The sequence below is a fragment of the Lynx canadensis genome, chromosome B4 (genome assembly GCF_007474595.2).
Source record: "Lynx canadensis isolate LIC74 chromosome B4, mLynCan4.pri.v2, whole genome shotgun sequence".
Taxonomy (NCBI): Eukaryota; Metazoa; Chordata; class Mammalia; order Carnivora; family Felidae; genus Lynx; species Lynx canadensis.
The window spans coordinates 2,902,613-2,914,809 of NC_044309.1; the positions used below are offsets into that span (position 1 = coordinate 2,902,613).

General features: G+C 64.3%; 1 protein-coding gene across 4 annotated transcripts in view; it reads left to right on the forward strand.

The window, feature by feature from the left end:
* The window catches only part of LOC115519169 (phosphofructokinase, platelet), a 54,300-nt gene that overhangs the window by 35,748 nt on the left and 6,355 nt on the right, over nucleotides 1-12,197 (forward strand). For all 4 annotated transcript variants that reach the window (XM_030322958.1, XM_030322961.1, XM_030322960.1 and 1 more), the window contains 5 exons: nucleotides 2,426-2,496; nucleotides 4,167-4,254; nucleotides 5,069-5,221; nucleotides 11,012-11,176; nucleotides 11,247-11,308. In XM_030322958.1, coding sequence (XP_030178818.1) covers nucleotides 2,426-2,496; nucleotides 4,167-4,254; nucleotides 5,069-5,221; nucleotides 11,012-11,176; nucleotides 11,247-11,308 — 539 coding nt within the window. The remainder of the gene's footprint in view (nucleotides 1-2,425; nucleotides 2,497-4,166; nucleotides 4,255-5,068; nucleotides 5,222-11,011; nucleotides 11,177-11,246; nucleotides 11,309-12,197) is intronic.

The window sequence follows — 12,197 nt, forward strand, 5'->3', positions numbered from 1 at the left end:
AACGCGGGGCCCAGATCCGCCCTGGGGCGCACGTCCGAGGCCGCGTGGCGCTCGGTAAGGAACGCACTGCCCGGTTTTCTCGGGGGACAGTCGGCAGTGACGCCCGTGGGGCCTGTGGACGCTGGCCCGAGGCTGTCCGCGTGGGGGATGCTGCAGGCCCAGTCCTCAAGAACGGCAGGCACCCGAACGAAAGCCTTGCCGGAGAGAGCGGGCGCTTCTTGAGTGCTTGCTGTATACACTCCCTGATCCTACGGGATCCGCACGTTAACCCATTTAAGTCTCGCAGCAAAGCGGCCGTGTCAGCCCCGTTTTGCTCACTTGATCGAGGTCACACGACTCAGGAGCTCAGATAGCGGGGAGGCTGCAGGCCCCACCCCGTAAGCCAGCGTATCCTGCAGGGCAGCGTGTGTTCCCCCCGTTATTTAATGGTGACGGTGCGCGGAGTTCTTCCGGGGGGTCTCCAGCTAGGGCCAAGGCAAAGCCTCGCTCGGCAGGGTTGCACCTTCAGGAGGGAGAGGACGTTGAGGGAACAGATGGTCCACAGGGCGTGGTCGCTGCCCAGACCCACAGAGGAGGAGGGGTCAGCCGCGGGGACGGGAACTCAGACCACAGACGGAGGACGCGGCCGCAGCAGCAGAGTCGGGAGGTGCAGGCGGCCGGGGCAGGTGGCTCGTAGGTGATTATAGACTTGGGCTTGTGCCGGGAGCAGACAGGGCTTTGAGCAGGGGTGTGTGAGTGCATGCTGAGGGTCTCTGACCAAAAGCAGGAGCAGAACCAGGAAGATGAGCTGGGGCTTCTGCTATGAGCCAGGGGGAGATGGCGAGGCAGGGGGAGGTGCTGAGGCAGGGGGAGATGATGCAGGGGAGGTGCTGAGGCAGGGGAGATGGTGAGGTAGGGGGAGGTGCTGAGGCAGGGGGAGATGATGCAGGGGGAGGTGCTGAGCCAGGGGAGGTGCTGAGCCAGGAGGAGATGATGCAGGGGGAGGTGCTGAGGCAGGGGGAGATGATGCAGGGGGAGGTGCTGAGGTAGGGGGAGATGGTGAGGCAGGAGGAGATGGTGAGGCAGGGGGAGATGATCCTGCAGGGGGAGATGATCCTGCAGGGGGAGGTGCTGAGGCAGGGGAGATGGTGAGGCAGGGGGAGGTGCTGAGGCAGGGTGAGATGATGCAGGGGGAGGTGCTGAGGCAGGGTGAGATGATGCAGGGGAGGTGCTGAGGTAGGGGCAGATGGTGAGGCAGGGGGAGGTGCTGAGGCAGGGGGCGGTCCTGAGGTGGGGGAGATGATGCAGGGGGAGGTGCTGAGGCAGGGGGAGATGATGCAGGGGGAGGTGCTGAGGCAGGGTGAGATGATGCAGGGGAGGTGCTGAGGCAGGGGAGATGGTGAGGTAGGGGGAGGTGCTGAGGCAGGGGGAGATGATGCAGGGGGAGGTGCTGAGGCAGGGGGAGATGATGCAGGGGAGGTGCTGAGGCAGGGGAGATGGTGAGGCAGGGGGAGATGATCCTGCAGGGGGAGGTGCTGAGCCAGGGGAGGTGCTGAGCCAGGAGGAGATGATGCAGGGGGAGGTGCTGAGGCAGGGGGAGATGATGCAGGGGGAGGTGCTGAGGCAGGGGAGATGGTGAGGCAGGGGGAGATGATCCTGCAGGGGGAGGTGCTGAGCCAGGGGAGGTGCTGAGCCAGGAGGAGATGATGCAGGGGGAGGTGCTGAGGCAGGGGGAGATGATGCAGGGGGAGGTGCTGAGCCAGGGCGGTTGTCCCGTCTGGCAGGGGTGGAGTGGGCGAGCCGTCTGCAGCACCGGCCGCGTTTTGAAGGCAGGGCCAATGGGCTTCACCCCCGGAATGGACACAGGTATGAGAGAAGGAAGCCAGAATGACTCCATTTGCGGCCCGAGTGGCAAGTGGTTTCGTGGGAGGCGTGTGTCTACCGGACGCCCTGGGGGAGGCGTCCAGGGAGCAGACGGCTGTGCGCTGGGGTCTTTGAGGACGTGGGCGTGACGGGCTCCCCTCGGAGGGAGGGAGGGAGGGGAGAGCTGGCCAGGGAGGCCGTGCCCGGCGGGCCTCAGCTGGGTTCCTCAGATGCCTCTCAGTTTTCAGTTAAAGAAGTTACATCAATTTAGAAAAACAACAATATCCGTCGCTCCTTAATTCCCATGGGTAGAGTGTGGCCCCCAGAGTGTGGCCCGCGGAGTGTGGCCCGCGGAGTGTGGCTCTGGAGCCCGCGGCGGGAGGGCGGGGCCCTGGCGGCCTGGGTTCCGGGTTCACCCCAGGACCCACGTGACTTGCTCGGTGTCGCGACGGGAGCGGCTTCCGAGGGGTGCGCGGGCCCTTCGGGACGAGCGGCCCGCTGGAGGCTCCAGGCCTGGGAGCCGGCCTCAAAGCTACCCCGTCCTCTGTCCCTTCTGCCGTCTGACTCTGTGTTTGCGCATCAGATAAAGGAGATCGGCTGGGCGGATGTCGGAGGCTGGACCGGCCAAGGAGGCTCCATTCTTGGGACCAAACGGTAATTTCTCCGTCTGGACTCTGACCTGCTCTTTGGGAGGAGAAAGCTCACGTTCTGTCAGAGCAGCTGGTGCAGAAGCTGCTGCTTTTGGGGTTTTTTTTTTTTTTTTTTCATTTTTAAAATTTACTTACTTGTTTTGAGAGAGAGGGTGAGAGAGCGTGAGCGGGGGAGGGGCAGAGGGAGAGAGAGAGAACCCCAAGCGGAATCCGCGCTCGGCACTGACCCCGACACGGGGCTCGATCCCACGACCCTGGGATCACGACCTGAGCTGAAATCGAGAGTCAGACGCTCAGCCGACACCCCAGAAGCTGCTGCTTTGCCCTTGCTGTGAAGGAATCCGTGCCCCAGCCCACCCCACGAGGGACCCGGGTCACGTTTTGGGGAGCCCACGGCTGGGCCCCGGACCAGAGCCGAGGCAGATGACTTGGGAGCGGTTTCGCCTCCAGTGAGCCTCCCCAGCGTGGCGGGTGCCCACGTGCCCAGCCGCTCGCGAGCTCACTGCTTCTCCGGAGCGGCTTGCTGGCCATCGAGCCATCTGGGCGGCAAAGTTCTGTTCGGAGGTGGGCGCCTGCCCCCCCCCCCCCCGGGCCCCTCCTGAGCCCCCAGCGACACCCACTTGCGTCTGCTTCTCCAGCCCCAGCCCTGGCTCTGGGCTGAGCTCACTGTAGACACGGGGCGACCTTGTCGCTGACATCATGAGGGTTTGCCCTGAGGGTCCCCGTAAGCGTCCCGGAAGGGTGAACGTTGTGAGAAGCCGGCACAGAGGGAAGAGAGGGGCGGGGGGTGGCCGGCGGTGCTTTGGTTCCACGCGTGGGCCGTGGGGCTCGAACCAGGAGGTAGGACAGGAGAAGACCAGCAGGTGTGGACGCGTGTGGATGTGAGCTGAGATCAGGTTGGGCGAGCTGTGCACACCGGACTCGGAAACAGGAAGCTTCCGTTCAAACAATTCCCGTGAACGCTCACGAGCTCTTGGGGCGCGTTGTTTTTTTCTGATGAGGCACTGGGGTTCTTTTGAGGCCCAACTACTGGACGATGAGCGTTTCTTTCCCTTTTTTTTTTTCCTTTTTTTTTTTTTTTTTAAATTTTTTTTTTAACATTTATTTATTTTTGAGACAGAGAGAGAGCATGAACGGCGGGGGAGGGTCAGAGAGAGGGAGACACAGAATCCGAAACAGGCTCCAGGCTCTGAGCAGTCAGCACAGAGCCCAACGTGGGGCTCGAACTCACAGACCGCGAGATCATGACCTGAGCCCAAGTTGGACGCTTAACCGACTGAGCCACCCAGGCGCCCCTTTAATGGTTATTTTTGAGACAGAGAGACAGAGACAGAGAGAGAGACAGAGACAGGGAGTGAGCAGGGGAGGGGCAGAGAGAGAGGGAGACACGGCATCCGAAGCAGCTCCAGGCTCCGAGCTGTCAGCACAGAGCCCGACGCGGGGCTTGAACTCACGGACCGTGAGATCACGACCTGAGCCGAAGTCGGACGCCCAACCGACTGAGCCACCCAGGCGCCCCTCCTCCTTTTTTAAACAACGCTCCCGGGAGACTTGATTTCCCGGCTCTGCCGTCCAGCCGCGGGGCCCGGCCCGGGGAGCGGGGTGGGGGTGCCGGCGGGGTCCGTCCGCTGCGCGAGGTCCGTCTGGCCTCACGTGTGGCTGCACTGTTTGTAGGACGCTGCCCGGGAAGTCCCTGGAGGCGATCGCCGAGCAGATGCGGACCCACGGCATCAACGCGCTGTTGATCATTGGTGGATTTGAGGTACGTCCTTGTCCCTGTGCACCTGCGGGCTCGTCAGGGCCGTCGGTTGTGGGGGGAGGCTTGCGGCAAGCACAGGGCGGGAGGGGGGTGGTCCCCCGGGCCCAGCTGCCACTGGGTAGTCGTCGTGCTGCCGTGGGACGCTTCCCTGGCTCCCACGGAGCAGCTGGATCGGGGAGCCAGAGCTGGGCCCCCCACGGGGGATGCACCTTGTCGGTGAGCCTCACACATCTGCAGTCTGCAGAAATGACGGCGTCTCTCGAGTCCGAGGCCTGATGGCCGTCAGGGAGCAGGGCAGTCCCGTGGCCGCGTCATTTCTGATCGCGCGTCGGACCGCAGACCTTCGTGTCTCTTTCGTTCGACCGATAAGCTTTCCGTTTGCCTTAAAGAAAACGTGAGGGCCTCAAGTAACGAGACCCTTGCGAACAGGAGACTCGTGTCTCTTCTGCGTGACGCTGACCTCTGGGCTCCTTTGCGCTCACAGAATTGCTGGTCCCCGGTGACGCGAACGCCCTCTGGTGTTTTTTTTTTAAATTTTTTTTTTTCAACATTTATTTATTTTGGGGACAGAGAGAGACAGAGCATGAACGGGGGAGGGGCAGAGAGAGAGGGAGACACAGAATTGGAAACAGGCTCCAGGCTCTGAGCCATCAGCCCAGAGCCCGACGCGGGGCTCGAACTCCCGGACCGCGAGATCGTGACCTGGCTGAAGTCGGACGCTTAACCGACTGCGCCACCCAGGCGCCCCTACCCTCTGGTGTTTTTTAACGGCCCCTCTGCTCCCCTCCCTCCTTCCCCACAACCGCACGCCTGACAGGCCTACCTGGGACTGCTGGAGCTGTCAGCTGCCCGGGAGAAGTACGAGGAGCTCTGTGTCCCCATGGTCATGGTCCCCGCCACGGTGTCCAACAACGTGCCGGGCTCCGATTTCAGCATCGGTGCGGACACCGCCCTGAACACCATCACCGACGTAAGTCTGCGTGGCCAGCAGAGCGGGTGCCGCGGACGCTGAGCGGGAGGGCGCCTCCTGGCCCGCTTTTATCTGCCAGTGCACTAGAGACGGAAACCAGACCCGGGTTTGTTTCCAGAACAGCAGTATTCTGTTTTCTTTTTGTTTTGAAGTCTGGCAATCTCTAATCCAGCGCCCCTTTTCCTGTGCCTCGGCCAGGACGACGTGTCCCTGCTGGGCGCACTGACGGGGAGCGTGCGGCACTCAAGTCGTGGCGGGTTACGGTTTCGTGATTTGGATGATCGCGACCGTTCGTTTTTCTGACCGGGCCAAATTTACTTCAGTCCCGGAACGTAACTTGGTATGATGGATCCTGGGTCCGGTGGCCCCTGCGTGGATGTTTGGGGACGGATCCCGAGCTCCGTTCTGTGTCACTTTTTCCACCCACCTGAATCCGCGGGTACATCCGTCCTGCTTCTGGCTATCGCCATGAGCATCATTCTCCCCCGTTGTACCCTGGCCACGTTCAGTCGCATCCGAAAACAACACGGATAGTACGTTAGTTTATCTGCCAAAAGGCAGTAACAACAGAAACACGCCCGTGTTACCAGGTGTGAAAACCACACTTGGGAAATGGCCTGGGAGCTTAAAGCGCAGCGACCGACAGAATACGTTTCTAATTTTTCATCTGGCGTCTAAGATTTTTCAGCAAATTCACGAGTCTTTATTTTCCTTGTGAGACACCCATCCCATGAATGTTTTCCTAGGATTTTTTTTTTTTCTTAAACCCACGGTGTCAAAAATTTGTTTCTAGTGCTGGTAAATAAAAGAAACGCTTTTAACATAAAATTCACATGGTAAGTAACGCTTAGAACTTCATTTCTGCTTTTCTTTCCTGAGCTTCCTAAACCCTGTGTGCTTTCTTTACTAAAAAGCCCCACCCGTGTGTCCGGTGTCCCCTCGCTGGAGCGCCCCGCCGGGCCGTGACCCAAGCTGCCCTGATCAGGCTTCACCTGTGCACTGAAGGGCTGCTGGCCGTGACCTTCATCACTGTCTTCCTGCTCTTTCCCTGCCCTGGCTGGAGGTTGCGCCTGCTTACGCTCTGTGGAAGCAGCTGGGAGCTCGTGTTTCCTAACGGTCACCTGACTGGAGCCCCTCTTCGGGGTGGGTGGGTGGGGTGGGGGCTCCGGAGGTTGTCACCTGCACGCCTGGGCCCCGGGTGGGGTGTATCTCCCCGTGACATTTGATGTGCGCTTCGAGGCACGAAATCTCTCACTCATCCATCCAGGCTCCCTCTGCTACGAGAAACTGTTTACAGCCTAGAGAGATTTGATACTCGTGTGTTGCTGACTATCCGAAAACCGGAATCGAAAACCGGAATAGGCAGGGGGACCCCAGCTTACCCGCTTGCTTCCCTGGGATGCGGAAGTTTGGCGTATGCCCGTTTGGAGCTGGTCTTTCGCGGAGTCTCTCAAAGCCAGTTAACCGGTGACAAAGGCACCGGCTCGCGGTCGGGGCCGCAGCGGGCGAGCAGGTGTGCGTGTGCGTCGAGCTCCAGATCCGCAGGTGGCTTTGGTGGCACCACGGCGCCGGGCCTGGCTTGTGACGGGTGGTGAGCCGGGCGCTCGGGGTGACGCCCGCTCCCGCCCCGCTCGCCGTGTCCTGGAGGTGTAGGGACTCCGTCTGGAGCGCGCGCGTCGCTTGGTTTCTTGCCGGTTGTGGTCGTGAGAGCCAGAAGGAAGTGGTGTGGTCTGGGGGAGGTCTGGGTTTGGGCCGGAAGCCCGCTGAGGGGCTGAGTGACGAGTCACAGGCGCCCCACGTCCCTCCTGACCCGCCTCAGGGGATCCGGGACCAGAGTGGGCTCCGTGTGGGCCCGTCCCCCGCACTCAGGACACCTCTTTCCCAGACGGGCCACCCGCGGGCCTGAAGCCTCGTGTCCAGATGCCCCGGGGGCATCTCTAGTGCCAGCCCCCCCTTTTGTTGAGATTCTGCCCCCAGGGGATGTCGGCAGTGCCCAGGGACGGGTCTGGCCATCCAGCCGCCGCGGGGGTCCCAGAGGCGATCTTACTGTGACGGTCCTGTCCTTCGGCTGTTTCGTCTTTGTCCGGACGGATCTCTGTGTGTCATGCGTCACAGCACCCCGTCTGAGCAGGGGTTTGAACGCTGTTCCTACGTGGGCAGAGCCACAGCTGAGGGCGGCTGAGCCCCGTGTGGCCGCGGACGCCGAGAAGGTGGCTGCCGTGCTATTCGCCCCCAGAACGTCTTGCCTTTTCTCCGAGCGCCCGGGTTGGGTTGGCGGTGCTGTGCTGTGAGACGCGCCCAGAGCGGACGTCCGTGTCCCTGCCCCCAGGGCCTCGGGCGGGACGTCTGTCCCCAGAGTTGCGCGCTCGCTTTCCCCGCTGGCCCGTCCCCCGTCCCCGCTGGAGGGTCCCCCTCCTTTTCTCAGGACGTGAGGGAAAAAGGAGCAACAGGAACCAGAACGTGGAAGGTGTTTCCAGTTACGGACACCCCATTTATTGCTGCTGAGGGCCCTCCCGGCCTCAGGGGCTGCCCCCCGTGACTCCCCGTGACCCCTGCCGGTGCCCCGTGTGACTTACGTGGTCTGAGGTGGACTGGGGCCGCTCCCCGAACTAACCTGCCACGGGCCCACCATCCACGTGTCCTCGAGGCACAGCCGCCCTAGAACCCTATGTGTTCGGGGGAGACACAAGGCAGCAGAGAGCACACGCCTTTCCAGGAGGCGTGGGTCCCCCCCCACCGCCCTCAGACGTGCACGTCCCTGTAGCAGGTGCACAGGGGCCTTGCAGGCGGGACGAGGAAAGACCGTCCGGGGGTCCATTCGCCCTCAGGTGGTCTGCCAGTGTCCAGCTGCTCAGCGAGCCTGGGGGCCTCGGGGACGGTGGACGGTGGGCCCGTGGCCGCTCACGAACATTCCGGTTAACACACTCCAGGGCAGAGACCGCAAGCGCCTGCCCCCTGCTTGAGAACAGCTCCCTTTTGTGACATCAGCTGCAAATGTTTTCACCTTGCGGTTCCAGAGCAGCGCTGGGGCTCCCCGCCCGTGACAAGGGCCCGGGGACCAGCACAGGTGCGCCCAAGCCCTCCGGCCACCTTCGGGGCAGGGGCGGCCCGCTCCAGTGACCTGGGTCATCGTGGAGGCCTTGCTGGCGGGGCCCTGCACCCCCACCCGCTGCACAAAGCTGCCAGGCCGGCCCTGAATTAAGCCCCCCCAATTGGCCTCCCTCGCCTCCTCCAAGACGCCAAGAAGGGACCGACTGGCTGTTTGTCCTCCACTGACACGCCGGCCCCTGCTTTGCTGCCACCTGCCTGCGTCCCCTCCTCCGGGAGGCCCCCCACCCTACGCCCCACACCCCGTGGGTGTCCCCGCTCCCACATCTCACCCCACTGAGGCCCCCGAGCTGCCGCACTCTGGCCCGTGAGGACATCCCCCTGGCCCACGAGGACGCGGCCCCGCCCGGTGGCGTCAGGGAGGTGCCGGGGACGCCCCGCTGACTGCCCACCCCACTGCTTCAGGCGTTCGAGGGCTCGGTCCTATTGGCCCAGGCACGTGACAGCCACCAGGAGTTCTGCGTCCCCATTTGCATCGTGCCGGCCACCATTAGCAACAACGTCCCAGGCTCAGACATCTCCATGGGTTTTGACACTGGCCTCAATGTGGTGGTAGAGGTAAGAGGGCCCTGTCGCCCCTCCGGCGACACTGCCGGTCAGGCCAGACTCTAGGGACTTCCTCTTCCTGCCCGGACGCACGAGGCAAGGGGAGGAACCCCCCCGGGCCTGCAGGAGTAACGAGCCACAGTTCCCGTTACTTCCCGCCGGCTGGAGTTCACGTCACACCTTCCACGGCTGCGTGACCCTCCCTGTGGTGGGCAGGGCTGACCTTCATCGGCTAAACAGGGAGCCTCTTCCCGTGTCCTGGGTGGGGTCTGCACCCCTAGCCCCCGGAGGCCCTGCTGTTGCGCGGGCTTGCGCTCGCGCTCAGGACGACAGCCGGCCCGGACGTGGTGTCCGGGGAGGGCCTGGCGGGAGTCCGGGGAGCACGCCACGGGGGTCAGGGGATTGCGAGGGTGAGCGCTCTGGGGGCAGCGGGGCACGGCCACGGCGTGGAACCACCCGCCTGTGGTTGTGCAGTGGGGGGCGCTGCTCCCGGGGAGGATGTCCCGTGCCGGAGGGTCTGGCGGGCTCTGCACTGGCCCCGTCTGGTCCGTGTGGTCCGTGCTCGCCGAGGACTTGTCGCCCAGCGGCGGGCTGCCGTGGGGCGGTGGCCCAGGGTTGGCCGCGTCCTTGACGTTCGTGTGGCCCGGGCTCCCACGCTTGCCACGCAGAGCCCCCTGTCTGCCGGAGGCCCTGGGCTCACGGCAGCTTGGGTCCCGGCTGGCAGTTTGGAGCTGGATCACAGTGAGGGGACGGGGGCGGCTGTCTCCGGGCCTCCGTCCCCAACGCGCTGTGCCGCAGCCTTTAGCTCGTGACACGTGCACTGTAGTGTCATGCTCGTTTGCTCACCGAATTTGCTGCTGGGAGGGGAGCTCGTTCTGCTTCTGAGTAGGGCCACGGCCCCCGAGAGGCTCGTTCCCAGGCTGGCGGCTCCCACCCGTGACCTGCTTGGGGTTCTGTTTCTCCGCGGGTACGGTAGGCCCTCGGGCAGGCCAGGAAGCGGCCACCGGCCACGGAGCGCGGCGAGGCTCCAGGGGTCGGGCCTCTGGTGCTCACGTGGCTCCGCCAGGGGTCTGTGCTGGGTGGGACCCACCACGCCCCTGCCCCGCCCGGTCTGGTCCCCCCAAGCCCCGCTCAGCAGACACCTCGTGCTGAGGGCTAGCTCTTGGGCCCGGCAGGCCCACGTCCTCACACCTAGGTCCACGGGCCCTTTTCCGTCTTCACTGTGCTCTCAGCTCCACCTTGTTTCCGCGTGATGTGTGGTCTTGAAGCCCCGGGGAGGCGAAATGTTAGCCAGTGGGACCAGCCCGGGGATCGCGCTGGGAGAATCTTCCGGCTGCCCCTGCGGGGCGCCCAAGGTTGGGAGGGGACGTTCCCACCGTGAGCAGGCCAGGGGGCGTATCAGCACCCCTGGATTCCTCCTGCTCCCCACAAAAGGCAGAGCGCCCTCTGCGTGTACCACCAGCCCGGGACAGGGCTGCTGTCCATGCTGGTTTAGGAACCCGGGAGGGGGCGGCTGGCTGAAATACCCGGGTCAGGACCCGGTGATGCTGGGGGCTCCTGTCCTCCAGACTCCACACCCTGGGAGCAGGGCCGGCCTGGGGAACCCGGAGAGGGGCTCTGACCCATACTCAAAGGTGCTGTTTTGGGGCCCGGCAAGGCTAGCGCTGGATCAGAGCGGTTGTCCTAGGCGGGCCCGGTGAGTGGCGCTGTGGCCCCCGGAGTGTGCGTGGTGGTCCGGACTGGTGGGGTAGTGGGAAGGCGGTGGACAGGGGTCCCTGAGCCAGTGTCTCGAGGAGGGCCCGTGGGAGACCTGTAGGCCGAGGGGTCTGGAAGGGTTCTCAGGACCTTGGTCCAGGAGCTGCTATCTGGCCCAGAACACAGGTGCCCTCGCACGACGTGCCGTTCGCAGAGTGACGATGCCCAAAACCCAAATGTCACGGGGAGCTTTTCGGAAGAAACCAACCGAACAGAAATTCCCACTGAGCCCATCAGATGTCAGGGCACCCACGTCCCGTGGGGCCACGTGGGCAGCGGGGGTGAGCCGGTCCCAGGCGCCCCCTCCCCCCCCCTCCCCGCGGTGGGCAGCGGCAGGGCCCGGGGGTGGGTGGGATGACCCGTGTCCTCCTCTGTGGCCAGACGTGTGACCGCATCAAGCAGTCGGCCAGCGGGACCAAGCGCCGCGTGTTCATCATCGAGACCATGGGGGGCTACTGCGGCTACCTGGCCAACATGGGGGGGCTCGCCGCCGGAGCCGACGCCGCCTACATCTTCGAAGAGCCCTTCGACATCCGCGATCTGCAGGTGCGTCCGTGCCACGGGGCCGCCGCGGGCGACAGGGAGGGCGCCTGACGAACGGAACACTCTTCCCTAGGCCAACGTGGAGCACCTGACCGAGAAAATGAAGACCACCATCCAGAGGGGACTCGTGCTCAGGTACGGACGCCCCCCCCCCCCCCCGGCCCCCCCCCCCCCCCCCAGCCGCGGCTTCTCAGAACCATCCGGGTTCGCGGTCTGAGCGCGCAGGGGCAGCAGTCCGGTCTCTGCCCCGGTCCCGAAGAAACGCGGTAGTCATTGCGCGTTGCGTTAAAAACGGCGTGCGCTTAAGTCACTGAAGGGCACGTTTTAAAAATTCACTTTTGCTTCGTAGTTAGCTTTGTTTTTGTTACCATCTCACCAAGTCGAGTATGTGCTGAAGTCGCTGGCATCTGCAGGGAAGGGCGCGTGGGGTGCAACGGGACCGGCTGCCCGGCCACACCCTGAGCTCTGGCCCACCCGCTGCCCTGTTCTGAGCCCCCCCCTCCCCCACCCCCGTGCTCTGAACACCCCGCACGGTCACCGCCCCCCCCCCCGCTGCTGAACACCCCCTCCCCCACCCGCATGCTCGAAACACCCCCCCTTCACTCCACCCCCCCGCCGCTGAACACCCCCCTCACCCCACACCCACCCCGCCACTAAGCACCCCCACCCGCGTGCTCTGAACACCCCCTACCCTCACCCCACCTGCCACCCCCCCCGCCGCTGAGCACCCCCTCCCCCACCCCCGTGCTCTGAACACCCCGCACGGTTCCCCCCCCCCCCCCCCCCGCTGCTGAACACCCCCTCCCCCACCCGCATGCTCGAAACACCCCCCCTTCACTCCACCTCCCCCCGCCGCTGACACCCCCCTCACCCCACACCCCCCCCGCCACTAAGCACCCCCACCCGCGTGCTCTGAACACCCCCTACCCTCACCCCACCTGCCCCCCCCGCCGCTGAGCACCCCCTCCCCCACCCCCGTGCTCTGAACACCCCCGCACGGTTACCGCCCCCCCCCCCCCGCTGC